This window comes from Hyperoodon ampullatus, assembly GCF_949752795.1.
Source record: "Hyperoodon ampullatus genome assembly, chromosome: 18".
NCBI lineage: Eukaryota > Metazoa > Chordata > Mammalia > Artiodactyla > Ziphiidae > Hyperoodon > Hyperoodon ampullatus.
The window spans coordinates 4,408,763-4,424,356 of NC_136931.1; the positions used below are offsets into that span (position 1 = coordinate 4,408,763).

A 15,594-nucleotide genomic window follows, 5' to 3' on the forward strand; every position below is an offset into this window, starting at 1 on the left:
CTGCAGACCTTTGCTGCGTCTCAGACGGATTCTGCAAGAAGGAAGGGCCAGCTCCCTCCTCAGCTGCCAGTACATCGTTTGTAGGTTGGAGGTTTGGGGCCCAGAAGTTTGGGGCCCAGGATTGTGGCATCCTGGGAGCTCAGAAGAACTTCCAGAAACAGGAGGAAGAGGTACACCAAGGAAGGCTGCAGATTCTGCGGTTGGAAAGCCGGAAGGAAGGCTCCCAATGCCCTGGGGTTGCTGTCAGTGGGGATGGGGAGGGCAGTTCTACAGCCTTGACAACGCATTCGTCAGAAACCAGCATTTCCCAAACATCAGTCACTATTACCCCATGTTCGTGGGTTCTGCGGCCCACCTGCACACCTGCTTATGTGATATTTTAGAATCAACATTTAAAAAGCCTTAGATATACTTATTAAAAAGGAAAGCTGGGAGGGCTTCCCTGGTGGCACAGTGGTTGAGAGTCCGCCTGCCGATGCAGGGGACACGGGTTCGTGCCCCGGTCCGGGAAGATCCCACATGCCGTGGAGCGGCTGGGCCCGTGAGCCATGGCCGCTGAGCCTGCGCGTCCGGAGCCTGTGCCCCGCAACGGGAGAGACCACAACAGTGAGAGGCCTGCGTACCGCAAAAAAAAAAAAAAAAAAAAAAGGAAAGCTAACCCCGCCATCAATGAAAATGAGAAGCACTTGTTATAAATAGAAGGCGCATGAAAGAAAAGGCAGAGGGGGGATGGCGAGAAGAAAAAGTCAGCAAGGAGCTCCCAAAAATCGCTTGTAGGTGACAGCGTTTGGAACACAGGGGGACACACGACTCAACTGAACAAAAAGGGGCTGATGCCTGGGAAGAAGGTGACTGTTAAGGACTGAATTGGGGTTCCCCCTCCCCAAATGCATAGGTTGAAGCCTTAACGCCTGATATGACCGTATTTGGAGATGGAGCCTTTTAAGGAGATAATTAAAGTTAAATGGAGTCTACAGGATAAGGCCCTGATCCTATAGGACCCGTGTCCTTATAAGACGAGGAAGAGACACCAGGGATGCTCGAACAAAGAAGAGGACACAGTGAGAAGGTGGCCATCTTCAAGCCAAGGAGAGAGGCCTCGGGAGAAAGCAGCCCTGCGGCCCCTTGACCTTGGACTGCCAGCCTCTGGAAGTGTGGGGAAATAAATCTCTGTGGTGTGAGCTCCCCCGCCTGCGGCGCTTTGTCGCGGCGGCCCAAGCTGACTAGGACGGTGCTGGAATGAGGCTAAGCCTGTCATACTCACCACGCAGAGTGTGATTTGCAGGTCAGCAGTCTCAGCGCCACCAGGAGCCCGTGGAAACTGCAGCCCCTCAGGCCCCAGCCCAGACCTGACGGACCCGGAACCGGAACTTGCGTTTCGACAAGCCCCGCCCCCGCCCCACGTGATTCACGCACATCTCAGGTGAAAATACTGCAACAATTAGCATCTGGACGCCCCGAGCGCCACGTTCCTGGGAGGAGTGGCGTAGAAAAAAGTAACAAGCCTGCAAGGAGGTTTTCATTGTGTTATTCCACAAACTGTTGAGATGTGTCCGTAAAAGATACGTCCCAGAAACGTTTTAGAAATCAAACCAGTTTTATTGAAACGACAGCAACGTGGTCCCTGTTCATGCGAAGCACACACAACATTTACAATAAACTTTTGTACATAGGAAGTAGTAAAATACATCATTTTTCATAGAAAAAAGCACACACGTAAGCTGCGGGCTGAGTGAGCCTACAGACAGTATGAAAAATCAGAACACGACGGGGAACAAATCAGGACACCAAAAATTTTCATTTTGGGGGGCCCAGTAGCACTGTTGGCCGGAGTTATCATGTGTTTATGAGTGAAGTGCTGAAGGCACGATGGTCCTTTAAACACGCTAAATTAGAAGGGGGTCCCTGATTACAAGGTCTTATACTTTGTAGCACTGTGTCCATTTCCGGAAGATAAATGGTTCCAGTTTCAAAATGTTTGTGAAGGTGAAAAAGACAGCAAGGTCTGGTTCTGGGCGAGGAGTTTCTAGCCCATTAGACGGGCCGGTTAATGAGGAACTCGGGAATTTTATTTCAAAATGAGAGCGTCCACTCATATTGGACGTTTCAGATTCTTCCTCCGGCAGGATGCTTCAAAAGCAAACCTACTGAAATTCCCCGGGACCGTCACTAATTCTAAAAACCCAAGTTTGCAGTCTGGACGTGGCCACAGACATAAAAGCCTGGTGACAAGCGAAAGTCCGACAGCATAATACCTAGCATCCAGAGGGTTCTTTGGCAGGAACTAGACGCGGTATCTGACAGTCTGACCAAATTCTTCCGCGCTGACATTTGGAGTCGAACAGTCAGTACTTACGAATTATAAGAAGCCACAATGCACGAAGCAAAAACACAGTCCTGCTCATTTCAGCTCGGTCAAGCTAAGAGTTTCATTACTTTTACAAACTCCTTCGGTGGGAGGGGGGAAAGCTATTTACCTTCTGTTTCTTCACTAATTAGGGTTGCCCTGAAACGACACACCAACTTGGTTCCCCAGGTGGAGTTCCTTGTCCAGACTATCTTAGGTTTTGTTTGTTTTTTTGTTCGTTTTAAACTTTCTGCTAGTTCTTTTGCCTTTGAAATATTCTGACGGAGAGTGAAATCAACTTTGAAATCAGCATCCACAAAAGTGATCTACCGGCCAGCCTGGTGGAGGAGGGTGGAATTTTACCTTCTGCAAAGAAATGCTATTTACAAAAGGGTATTTTATTTCACTGTGGGTTTTGGGTCTAGGCTGATGATGAAGTTTTGTACAGTGATGGCAGCCAGAGAGCACCGCACTCCTCGGAGCCTCAGGAACATTTGGCAAGAACTGTTTCACAAAAATAGGAAGAGAAATCCTTCAAGTGTGTTACCATCTCTTGCTGTTATGCCGCAGGATGGTTTCATAACGGCAGGCTGTCCCTCTTCCCAGAGCTGCTAACCTCGGCGAGGAATGTACTGAGGAATGAAACCATTCCTCTCATTGCTAAAAAATAGGTCATCCGACGGATGGGAAATCTGCACAGTTCAAGGCCATTTTTTAAAGGCAGCGACAAAACAGCCCTTCTTTGGCTGTTCTTAGACATCTCAGTGGAACCCACAGAGACAAGGACTTGGAAAGAAAAAAGTGGGCTGCAAACAGAACTGTTTGCCAAGCAAAGTCCCTGGTGGGAGACACAGAAACCAGTCTGGGCAGGGCGTGAACCACAGCAGGGAGGGGATCAAGAAAGGGTCCTGGTTCATTAGTCTTCAGTGAGACCAAAGGTCACGGCAGCAAAGAGATGGGCCACGTGGACGAAGGGAAGGACCAAGACAAGATACATCTCTGGAGTTACGGCTGAACTCGAAGTAAACCAGCACTGCTGTGTATAGAACCAGCCTGCACAGAGCAGGACGGGAACAGGACAGATGCCAGGGCAGAGTCCCCTTGTTCCGGCCCGTTTGTCTGACCAGCAAACATGAAACCCATTTTTCTCCATTGGTGGGGACGGCCTGGGTTATTTAATGTTTTAAATAGCTACCTTCTACTCCATCCCTGAAACTCCCCCCCTGAGCGTTCTCAGTTCGCCCCTTCCCACACCCCTGAATGCCTCGCAGCATCAGCTCCAAATCCTTTGGAATCCTCTCTCCATCCACAGAAGAACACCTCTCAGGGGGAGACCCCTGGGCCTCAGCAGCATGGTCACCGGCTGTCTGCTCAGGACCCCAAGGATGCTCCCCTGTGTGGAGCTGAGACCAAGGCACGGTGGATGGGACACAATGCCAATCAAAGGAAGTTTCCTGACTCTCCATATCCCCGGCCCACCCCCCAAATGACAAAATAAAAATAAAAAGCGAATCCCCGAAGCCCTCTTGAAGACGCCCCCTTCTCCCCGACCCTGCAAGCTCACTGCCTGACGGCAAAGATCCGGAAGGCCTTTCCATCTCGAGGGGTCCTCAAGCTGAAAAAGAAGGGAGAGCACATGTTACCGAAAGATCTGCAGGGATGGAGCGGGGGGTGGGGGGAAGTGGGTGTCCCCAAGTCCCTGCGGTGGAAGAAGCATGGCCGAGGGACAGTTCGCCAAGCTGCTGGGAGCAGAGGTTGCCCCAGCCGGGAGCAGCTGGCAAAGCCCTTTGCCTCTGCAGAGGCACCTGGGTCTCAGCTGAGGTCAGGCTTGTTAACTTGGAATTTGCTGGCCCCCATCTGCCTGAACTGAACCCAGCCTCCAAGACTTCTGCCTGGTTTTTGGTACCACCTGTCAACCCAGAGAGTGGCCACCTGCTTGACCGATGAATAGGATGGCATTATAACAATAATGCACGTGCTCCTGTTACTAAAATGGGCGCACCGATCCGACTGGGCTCAGATATTGTGCAAAGGATTTTCTATACGCCTTTACCTCCTTCCGATGAAGAGCAATTAGTATCCCTATTTTGCAGTCAAAGGAGAAATTAAATTTCTGCAAGGTCAACACAGCCAGTAAAAACCACCCACTCAAGATAGGAGCTAAGTCCTTTTGCTAACTGAATGCCTTTAAAAAACAACAAACAAACAAACAAACCAAAACTTCATTAAGATATAACATGCCATGAAATTCACACTTCTGAAGTGTACAATTCAATGATTTTTAGTGATTGGGGGGGCGGGGCTAGTGCAATCATCTCCACAATCCAGTTGTGGAGTGACCCCGGGCTGCCCCGCTCGTTTCTCGAAAGCTCAGATTCCAGGGCCCTCCTCAGGCCTCTGGGCTACAGGATTTCCCTGGGTCCTCTGCCCAAATGACTAGTCTGGGAGAATCACCCGGAGCTACGAGGCACTCAGCTGTTCCACGTGGTGGGTAAGCCACACTGGGGACCATTGCCAGGCTTTGTGATGCTGACTCACTACCAGCAATTCTACAGACGGGGCAGTGGGTGCCTCCACGCACAGGGCCCCCCGACAACCCAGGGACAAGGGGCCACTCAGGCTGTCGTCCAGGCTGGTCCCCTAAGGTTCCTGGAGGTCCTGCCCAGTCCTACCAAGCATCCCCATTGAACAACTGGCCCACCCGGAAGGCACGAGCAGGCCCCGCTGAACCGGGTGTGGATTTCTCAACACATCACACAGCTGGCGGACTAGGTATCATGTGACACCAGCTGTGGTCCCTTCCACTGCTTCAGGCAAGGCGGGGGGTGGGGGGGTCCCTATTGTTCAAGCTTCAAACATTTACTGAGCTCTAGTTCTGCTAGAAAAGTTGCCAGTTGTGTGTGTCTGATGAAAAACAAGTGTGATCGGATAAATTATAAAATAATCTCCTTTTTTAAATCTTGCCCTCTGACTCTTTTTAGCCTAGTTTGTAGCTCCCACAGGTGTCGAAAAGGAATGTAAATTGGCACAGCATTTCTGGACAATTTTCACAAAAGGTACTGGATGAATTTTCTAAAAGATATTGAACAATTTTCGTAATGGGCATTAAAACTCCTACAAGCAGTTCTGAACAAATAGCTGAACTCAGCATTTTGTCTGTCATTCAACCAGTGTTGGCTGAAGACCTACTATGTACAGGCATCAAGTTGGGTGTCAGGGACACAGGGTTAACCAGACCGATGGGATGCTTGCCTTCATGGAGCTTATACAGTCTGGGGGGTGGGAGATCAACAGCTAAATATGTGTGAGAAATACAATAATTTCAGACAGTGGTGGGTCCTGGGAGGAAAACAGCACAGGGTGACGGGATCAGATTAGATCGGGGAGGAGGGCTACTGGAGACCCAACAGCAGGAGGACGCTTCCTCGGGCAGGTGGCATTTGTATGTAGGTCTGAACGACGTGCGGGCCCAGCCATGGGAGGTATAGGAGCTGGGAGGGTCCGGGGTTGGATACCGGCAGGTGCAAAGGCCCTGAGGCGAGATCTTGGTATCCAGGAACAGAGAGAAGGCTAGTGACAGGCACTGCTGTGACAAGGAGGGTGATGCACCAGGAGGGTGGAGAAGCGGCTGGGGTGGTGGTAGGTGTGGACTGCCCGGTAAGGGGCGAGGATTTTATTCTGAGCCCTAGGGGGCAGGGTATCAACAGGAGAGAGACACACTGTGCATCCCAGAAAGAAGTCGATTTGGTAGCTGTGGCTACTCTGATAAAAGGAAGTTACCTAAGAAAAGTGTGGGGAAAGCACACGGGCTTGTGCAAAGATGTTCTTTGCTGTGCTGTTTGCAAGAGCAAAAGAAAAAAAGGAAACAACCCAGATGTCAGTCATCTGGGTAAAGAAACGATGGTCTGGCCACACAATGGAATAGCGTGGAGCCACAGAAATGACAGCATGGCTATGTCAGGCATTGGAAATGTCGGAAAGACACTCACAACCTGTTGCCGATTGAAAAAAAAATAATGAACCGAACGACGCAGAGAGTCTGATCCCTTTTTTTTGTAGAAACAAAAACAAAAAACAAAACAAACACATAAGAAATAAGCTGTTAGTGTGTAAACAGAAAAAATCTGGAAGGGAACATACCAGAATGTTTATAGTGGGTGTTTCTGGCTATGGGGTTTTCCATGATAGTAATTTCTTTTCTCTCTTTTTTTTTAATTTAAAGAAATGTTTTGGCCACACCGCGCGGCACGCGGGATCTTAGTTCCCCAACCGGGGATCAAACCCTTGCCCCCTGCAGTGGAAGCACGGAGTCTTAACCACTGGACCGCCAGGGAAGTCCCATGATAGTAATTTCTTAATATTATTTTCGCTATTTCTTGAAGTTTCTCTAATCTTATTATGAAAAGTAGGGGGAAAAAAAGGAAGGGAGAAGGAGAGAAAGGAAAAGAAAGAAAGAGAGAGAGAGGAAGAGAGAGGGAGGGAGAGAGGGAGGGAGGAAGGGCGGGATGGATGGAAGGGAGGGAAAACCAGCACAAAAATCCCCTCGCAGAACGGGGGAAGAACCTCAGCTGGACTGAGAAGCTTCTGGGGCATCCCCTTGGGCTGACTTAGTGCCCAAGGGTCGCTGACCTACTGGATGAGCTGGGATGGGTGCTCTGGGAAAGGTCGAGTGTCTGCAGCCTCGGGCCCAGTCCCGGTGAGTGATTCCAGGCTTCTGATGGCCACTCACCCTGCCCTCGGCTCCAGGGCTCAACTCTTCGTGCCAGCAGCTGTACCCGGCACACACACCACCATACCCCAGACGCCGCCTCCATCCTTTAAGTAATCTTACCCCGTCCATGCCTCACAGCCCCGCACGAGATCTCTAGGGCTCCTTCCACTTACAGAGAGGGAACCAAGGCTGTGAGAGGGGATGTGATTTGCCCCAAATCCAACGCCTGTTCCAGGTACAGCTGGGAGGTGGACGCAGGTCTGTCGATGCTCTGGGACCCTTTCCTAACCCTTATCCTAAATGGGTGGGCTGTGGCCACGCCATCCCTGAGGACCACGCTGGCCAACCCCGCATCGCAGTCGGGGGACTCAGAGGCTGGGAGCCCCTCGGAGGCGGGAGGTTGCAGGTCCTCCAGGAGCTGCAAGGCATAAGGCTGCGTCCTGGAGGCTCACTCCTGCCGGTGAAAATTACTCAGGCAGGAATTGATCGGCGTGCGGCAGCACACAACACAGACTGGATTAAAGAGAGAGGACAGCCAGCCATCTGTCCTGGGAGGGACGGAGGGGTCATCCACCGGTTGGTCGCCGACCCCATAGAGTCATGGAACCCAGCGATAAAAGGATGGCAGAGTGGGCTTCCCTGGTGGCGCAGTGGTTGAGAGTCCGCCTGCCGATGCAGGGGACACGGGTTCGTGCCCCGGTCCGGGAGCATCCCACATGCCGTGGAGCAGCTGGGCCCGTGAGCCATGGCCGCTGAGCCTGCGAGTCCGGAGCCTGTGCTCCGCTACGGGAGAGGCCACAACAGTGAGAGGCCCACGTACCGCAAAAAAAAAAAAAAAAAGGATGGCAGAGTATTGCTCTTCTGGCTTTTAAATGTGCAATATCTTGTTTATTATTAATATCACTTATATGTATGCACGTACATATTTGTATTTATATATGTGTGTGTGTTATACATACATATACAATTTTTCTTTTTAAGATTCTAACCCTGTTCTCCCCCAGTCTCACCCTCTACTGATCTTCCAGGAAAATTCAAGGGTCGGACACAGTTTCAGATCTTATCTGTTGGACCTTGGGGCGGTTAATCTATTTCTCTGAGTCTCACTTCCCACGTATGTAAACAGGGTCCATAAAAGTACCCCCTCCTCAGGGACCCGGTAGGAAGTGAACGAGCTTATCCAGGGAAAGCATCTGAGTCAGTGCCTCACATTTAGCAGGCGCTCAAAGCCCCACGGATACCGTCACCCTGCTAGGTTTAAGCCTCATTCTCCCATCAGGAGAACGGTGGGTACATGCACGGCAATGAACAAGTTATCCACACAAAAGCCCAATCCCCAAGGAATCATCAAACCTCTTCATCTTATTTCATGAAATCTGAAATATTTTTTAGAGAAAAAAATTTCAGAGCAGGGTGTATACATAATCTCCATTTTCATTTTTATGTGTGTTGCCCAGGGGGAAAAAAAGGCCTGGAAGAGCTCTAAATAAGCAGTTCACAGAGGTTAATGGGGTGCCTGCAGGAACTCTTTTTTTCTAATCCCTAGACATATTATTTAAATAATAAGTATGTATTTCTTTTCTAATAAATATTTTTAGGGTGACAAACAAGTATACCTTAGGACTGTAAGGCTCACCCCAACCCCTTCTGGGAAGGGCCTGTGTCCCAAGGTCAACGACTTGGCTGCCGTGAGGAGTCCTGTGTGCTGGTGACAAGCATGGGTGCTGGAGCAGGCGTCCTGGGTTCAAGTCCTGGCCCTGCTGCTTGTTGGCTGAGTGACCTTGGGCAAGTTGCTTTACCTCTCTGTGCCTCCCTTTCCTTACTGATAAACTGTGGTCCCCGCCGCACGGGGCTGTTGGGAGGACGAGATGAGCTAATGTGTGTACAGATCTTAAGAGCGCTGGGAAGCGGGTACAGGGAGGGAGGGAGATGGCAGAGGAAACCAGTGCAGCCTGGGTCCAGCCGGCCTGGGGGAGAGTGCTAAGCTCATTCGGTCTGGAACTAACAGCTCAACGGTTTCTGCTTCCCAGAGTTTCTGGACATGTCAAGAGATTTTCAGACGCCCAACCCTCGAGACTCCCGGAGCTCACAGTGGCTACCCAGTGCTTGAAATGCAGCTCGCCCAAACTGAGACGTGCTCTGTGTGCAAATACCCGGTAGGTCTCCTTTATGAATAAAGGAGAGGGCAAGTTTCTCATCAATACTTCTTCTATTCATACGTATTGAAGATAATATTTTTGATACACTGGATTAAATGAAATATACTCTAAATTCTCCCTTCTGTTTCTTTTTACTGTGATTACTAGAAACTTTAAAATCCCATATGTGGCTCGCGGCACGCGTCTGGGACATGCCGCAGTAAACGGAGGCCCCTGAGGATGAAGATTTTTGTCTCTTCCGTCCCTGCCATGGCTCCAGCCCCGAGGACAGTGCCCAGTACACAGGAGCTGCCCCAGAAATGCTAGTTCAGTGAGTCTACTATTTGGATAAAGGTCCATCCACATATATACCATCAACCTCTGTAAATAGGGTATATCTGTTAAAACCAAGTGACCAAGGATGTTATCTGTCATTGTGTGGTATATTTCCCAATCTCATTGTAAAATCTGCCTTAACAAATGGTCCTGGGGGCTTCCCTGGTGGCGCAGTGGTTGAGAGTCTGCCTGCTGATGCAGGGGACAAGGGGTTCGTGCCCCGGTCCGGGAGGATCCCACATGCCGCGGAGCGGCTATGCCCGTGAGCCATGGCCGCTGAGCCTGCGTGTCCGGAGCCTGTGTCCCGCAACGGGAGAGGCCACAGCAGTGAGAGGCCCACGTACCGCAAAAAAAAAAAAAAAAAAGGTCCTGGTCTCAGAAAAAATCCTGAACTGATATTCATCCCAATGTCCAGCTTCTTTCCGAGAACATCTGGACAAACCCTGGTCCCAACATCTGAAGCTCTTCCACACCCCTTTTCCTTCCCTTCCTTCATGGGCACATGCGTGAGAGAGAAAGTGCCTGTCCTCTTACATACATTATCCCAATTCTGCATGGTCATCTTTCAAAACTTTCAGGAAATCCTCTTCTAAAAACAGACAATTGCTAAACCAAAGTCACTCTGAAGCAGAAACAACTTTTGGCCCGTGTCCTGAGAATTCTGTATAGGAGGTTTTGTTTGTTTGTTCGATGGATTGAAGGATTCCCTAAATTTAGAACGCAGCTTGCTGTGAACGGGTTGCTATATGTCCAGTGTCCACATCTCCCTTGGGACTGCTGTGACCACTCCAGGGTCTCAGCAGACACTGGGGACAGAGCCACCCTCCAGCCCCAGGCTGGGTTCCCAGAGTTCGTAATGGGAACAGGCTCTGGGGAAATTTCTCAGCCCTAATCTCTACGCAGAGGGCCACTGAGGTCCCATCTAAACAAGGGGAGGATGGGGCATGGCCCTGCCTGGGGCATCCAGATGTCTCTGCAGGAGCCACGTCGCCAGGGAGGCACCTCCAGAGAGTAAGATGGGGCACCGCTTGGTGTACTCAGCTCCCTGGTACCTCCCTCCATAGCCATGATGCCTGTGCCCTGCTCCTGATGTTGTCATTTCTGCATGGTCTGTCCCCCAACTAGATGATAAGCCCCACCAGGGCGGAGATCAGCCTGTGTGTTCCCTGCTAGGTCCCAGTGCCTGGGACATCGAAAGGGCTCACCACGCATATGCCACCTGATGGGTGAGTGCAGGTGGAAAGGATGGATGCCAGGGCAAAAAAATAATTCCTGTAGGATGCTTTTGCCCTTGTCCAGAAGATAATCCACGTAGGTTATTTCCTACAATCGAGTTAGTTGCCCCTACGTGAAAAGAACCATAGCGTCTTGAGGTTTGCAACAGGCCTTAGAGGTTATGTCATAGCAACGAGGCCAGCGGATCTATCGGACACTTACTCAGAGCCACTGGGGGAGTGCTTTGCACATACTGTCTCATTTAATCCTCACAGTAGCCACTGACAGAGGAGGGACTGAAGCGTGGGGAGACTGCCTGCCCAAGGACACCCAGCTGGTGAGCAGCGCAGCGGGCTCGCAAACGCCATCGGACGCTGTGTGCCCTCCTGGCCTGGCCTCTTCCCTCTGTACGTGCAGGGCGGACTCTATCATCCTGGTGCCCACGGATCCTAGCACCGGTCCAGGCCACCCTGAATACGTAGTAAATCAATGACTCTTCATCACAAACTCTCAGAATCATGGACAGTGCCGACTGTGTGCCAGGGACGTGGTCACCCTTGCATCACCCTCACAGCAGCGGCTCTCACCCTCCAGTGGGCATCAGGACTCCCAGAGGGCAGATCCATGCAGACTGCCCAGCCCGTTTCCCGAGGGTCTGTCTGAGGTGGGCCGCAGAATGTGCTTTTCTAGCAAGCCCCCATTGATCTGGATGCTGCTGGCCTGGGAGCCACTTGGAGACCCACTGTTTTACCACCACCCCAGGGGGTAGGTGCTATCATTTTCCCCTCCAAAGCCTGGGAAACTCACCCAGACATCACCACAGATTTCAGCACGCAGGACCTACTCAGGGGGAAAGGGTTCGAGAAGGAAGGGAGCAGAATCTCCACTCGCTAAAACTTTTCTGAATAGTGCGGTGCGCATCAGCCACCTTGGGGCCTGGGAAAGGCCGCCTGGAAGAAGATACAGTCGGCCTTCCGTATCCGCGGGCTCGGCATCCGCGCACCCACGATTCAGTCATCCGCGGCTGTGGAGTCCGTGGATGTAGACAGCCTCCTGTACTCTGACACTGTATATAAGGACCTGAGCATCCGCAGATTGGGGTATCTTTGGGGGATCCTGGAACCAAGGCCCCACAGATACCAAGGGGCCACTCTACTTATAATGCCAGTGCAATTTGGGCGGGTCCTTTGGGCAGAGAGAACTACAGGTGGCGGGGGAGTTAACAGTGGGGAAGAAGACACTTTCGGGGAGCCCCTCTCAGTCCCTAACCCTCCCCAGACACCCACCTGTGTCCCAGCCCTGGGATGGGGGTGGCAGCTGCTGGGGTCTTCTCTCTCTAAGGTGGGAATAGAAAACAAAGCCCAGCCTACCAGCTTCTCACCAAGACAGTTTCTCTTAAAGGGGCACAAAGAGCTCAAGAGATTGGTGTCCTGGGATTTCTTTCCAGCCTGGCCAGGAAATTCCACCTAATCAGCTGCTTCATTTCCCTCCCATTAAATCAATGGAATTTCCCTTCATTACGCTTTTCCCAAACAGAGGTTGCAAACTTTGAAGGAGAAAATGCAGAAGCTCTTAACTCTAGCTCAGAACCCTGGGATTCTGTGTCACTTGATTTTGCAGGGTCTTCCCATACCTGGGAAGCACCATCCTGAGGCTCAAAGCGCCCCAGGAGGCTGGGAGGGTGGGGACAGCCGAGAAGTTCCCTGGAGCCGTGAAAGCCCAGGCTTCAAGGGACCCGACAAATTTTGTATTCTTGATTTTACATTCCTTTTCTAAAGCGGTCCCTCAAATATAAAATCTTCAGCATTCCCCTCTGGTATGGGTGAACTGTGGCCCCCCCAAGTTTATCTGTTGAAGTCCTAGTCCCCGGTACCCTCTGAATATGACTGTACTTGGGAGTCAGGGACTTCAAAGAGGTGATTAAATTAAAATGCGGTCATTAGCGTGGGCCCCAATCCAACGTGACTGGTGTCCTGGCAAGAAGAGCTAGGCGGGGTACTTCCCTGGTGGCACAGTGGTTAAGAATCCGCCTGCCAATGCAGGAAACACGGATTCGGGCCCTGGTCCAGGAAGATCCCACATACCACGGAGCACCTTAGCCCGTGCGCCACAACTACTGAGCCTGTGCTCCAGAGCCCGTGAACCACAACTACTGAGCCCGCGTGCCACAACTACTGAAGCCCGCGTGCCTAGAGCCCGTGTTCCGCAACAAGAGAAGCCACCGCAATGAGAAGCCCGTGTGCCGCAAGGAAGAGTAACCCTCGCTCACCGCAACTAGACAAAGCCCGTGCAGCAGCAAAGACCCAACGCAGCCATAAATAAATAAATAGATAAGAGAGATAGATAAACAAATAAATAAAAAAGAGCTAGACAACATTTCCATCAAGCCTCCCAATAGCCCCCTAAAGTGGAGACTGTGGTTATCCCCATGTCACAGGCGAGGAAAGGGAGGCTCCGGTGCCCTGCTCAACGTCACAAAGCTGGTAAGAAGCAGAGCCTAGGTCTGTTGCACTCCAGACTCGGCTCTTATTTACGTAACGAAATGCAACTACATTCTGATGTAGCTATACATAACCACTGTGTGACTATAATTTGATCCCACTGTTTTGTTGGGGACGTGGGCAGGGGGACGCACACACGCATATAGAAAAAAGACCCTTTTTTGGGACACGCCACAAAAATCTCAGCAACTCTCCCAGGTGAGAGGTAACAGATGGTTGTTTTCCTTTGGGCTTATCTGATGCCTCTAAATTGTCTACAAAACATGTGCTGGTCATCGAGAAAAGTTCTTATTGTGAAAAAAGAAAGGAAGAGAAAAGAGAAGGACGGGCTTGTCCCGGGTGTTGTGATATTTTAAAGGGCACTGTCTCCGGCCCTCCTCCAACGCCCCTCACTGGCCTTGGCTGTCGAGGGTCCGAGGACGCAGCCCTACCTTTCAGACTGAACTCCGTTCCTGAGAGAGCCCACGTAGGTCTTCTTTTTATCAACGGGCATCACGTCCACGTAACCCCCGCTCTTGTTCCTGATGACTCCTGCATGCACGGCGGTCTTACAGATGCTTGAAGTCTGAAAGCCCAGGAAGAGGTGTGATCAGTGTCAAGGTCAGGTGCTCGGGTGAAGAAGCCCTGCTGGGGTCAACCGTTACTTGGCCTCCTGGCTGGTGGCCAAGGAACCCCTAGGAAGTAACCACGGCCTAGGAAGTAACCATGGCTACCTGGATTCCTCAGTGGTCTCTCCAGGGAGACCTGGCCTCATCCATCCCTTCATTCATTTGTTCATTTTATCAACAAATATTTTCTGAGCACCTACTATGTGCCGGGCACTGTACTGGATATAGGAGGATTCAGCGGGGAACAAAATAAAGACTCTGCCTTCATGGAGTCAAGGGAGATGGACAAACACAAACAAGGGACTCAGGCTATGAAGAAAACAAAACCAGATCATGAGATAAAATGGCTGGTGGAGGGAACTCTTTTTAGAACGGTTAACAAGGGAAGACTGCTCTTGATGTGACATTTGAGCTCAGATCAGAGTGACAACATGGGAACCAGCCACAGCCATGGGAATATCTCTGGGCAGAGTGTCCCAGGCAGACGGAGCAGCTCGTGCAAAGGCCCTGGGGTGGGAATGAACTTGTCATGTCCAAAGTACAGAAGGAGGGACAGGGTGGCTGGAATACAGTGAGTCCAGCAGAATGTGGCAGGAGAGGGGGAGAGGTGAGAAGGGGCCAGTCACGTGGGTCTGTGAGGGCCACAGGGTGGGGTCTGGGTTCATTCCAGGTGCCAGAGGAGCCACTGGGTTTTCAAGCAAGGGTAGGATGTGTTGTTTTCTAAAGTCATCAAATCATCTAATTCCTGGGTAACAAAATTGTCAAGTTAAACTTTCATTAGGGTCTTCACTTATCCAATAGAAAAATGGTCCTCAGATTGGACTGTCTGAGAGTAACTAATCAACATTTCCCAAAGTTGGGGAAATTCATTCAGGGGTGGGATGGCTGGTACCTGCTAAAGATGCAGGCTCCTGCGCCTCACCCTGAGCTACTGACTCAGAACCTCCCCAGGTGAGGGCCAGGTGACCCTGACACACACTCAAGGTTAAGAACCAGGTGGGTAGCACCCTCCTGCCTCTTCCATGGTCGTTGCGTCTGGCCTGTGCTGGAACCTGACACTGGCCTTGGCAGTGAGTCCCCACCCTCACTGCAGCTCAGAGCCACCTGCAGCATCTTTACGTGAAGATGATGCCCAGGTCCCCGCCCTTCCCATCCCTCCCACCCCCAGATTCAATTGCTCTGGGGTGAAGCCCCAGACTGAGTATTTTAAACACTTGCTGGGTGATGGTCAGGTGCAGCCAGGGCTGCGGACATGAGTGGAGCTAATCCATCTGTGGGGTGCACAGCCTCCTTCATGGTAAGTGGAGCTATCGTCGACTGAGCTTATTAAATACCAGCCTGGGCTGCCTTTTGTTTGTCATCTCATTTAATCTTCCAATGACATGGGTGACTACTGTTATTCCCACTTTACAGGCCAGAAAGCACAGGCTCAGCGAGATTAGATGACGCTGCCAACGCCCTGCGGACAGTTCATGGTTTGGCAGTGATTCCAAATGAGATGTGGCGGATGGCAAAGTCTGTGCTTCTACGGTTGGCAGAATAAAGGCCCCCAAAATGCCCATCCTCATCCCTGGAACCTGTGGATGTGTGACCTGACATGGCACAAGGACTTTGCAGATGTGACTAAGTTAAGGACCTTGAAATGGGAGAGGATCCTGGATTACCCAAGTGGGCCCAGTGGAATCTAAGGGGGTCCTTACAAGAGGGAGGTGCGAGGTGGGAGGGTCAGAGGCAGAGA

The 15,594-nt window shown here is 51.2% G+C and overlaps 1 protein-coding gene across 2 annotated transcripts in view; it reads right to left on the bottom strand.

Moving 5' to 3' along the window:
- Positions 1-3,907: 3,907 nt before the first annotated feature.
- Positions 3,908-15,594, bottom strand: part of CRISPLD2 (cysteine rich secretory protein LCCL domain containing 2) — a gene marked incomplete at both ends in the record, with an annotated part of 46,677 nt that continues 34,990 nt past the window's right edge. For both annotated transcript variants that reach the window (XM_079723232.1, XM_079723231.1), the window contains 2 exons: positions 3,908-3,962; positions 13,680-13,813. In XM_079723232.1, coding sequence (XP_079579358.1) covers positions 3,908-3,962; positions 13,680-13,813 — 189 coding nt within the window. The remainder of the gene's footprint in view (positions 3,963-13,679; positions 13,814-15,594) is intronic.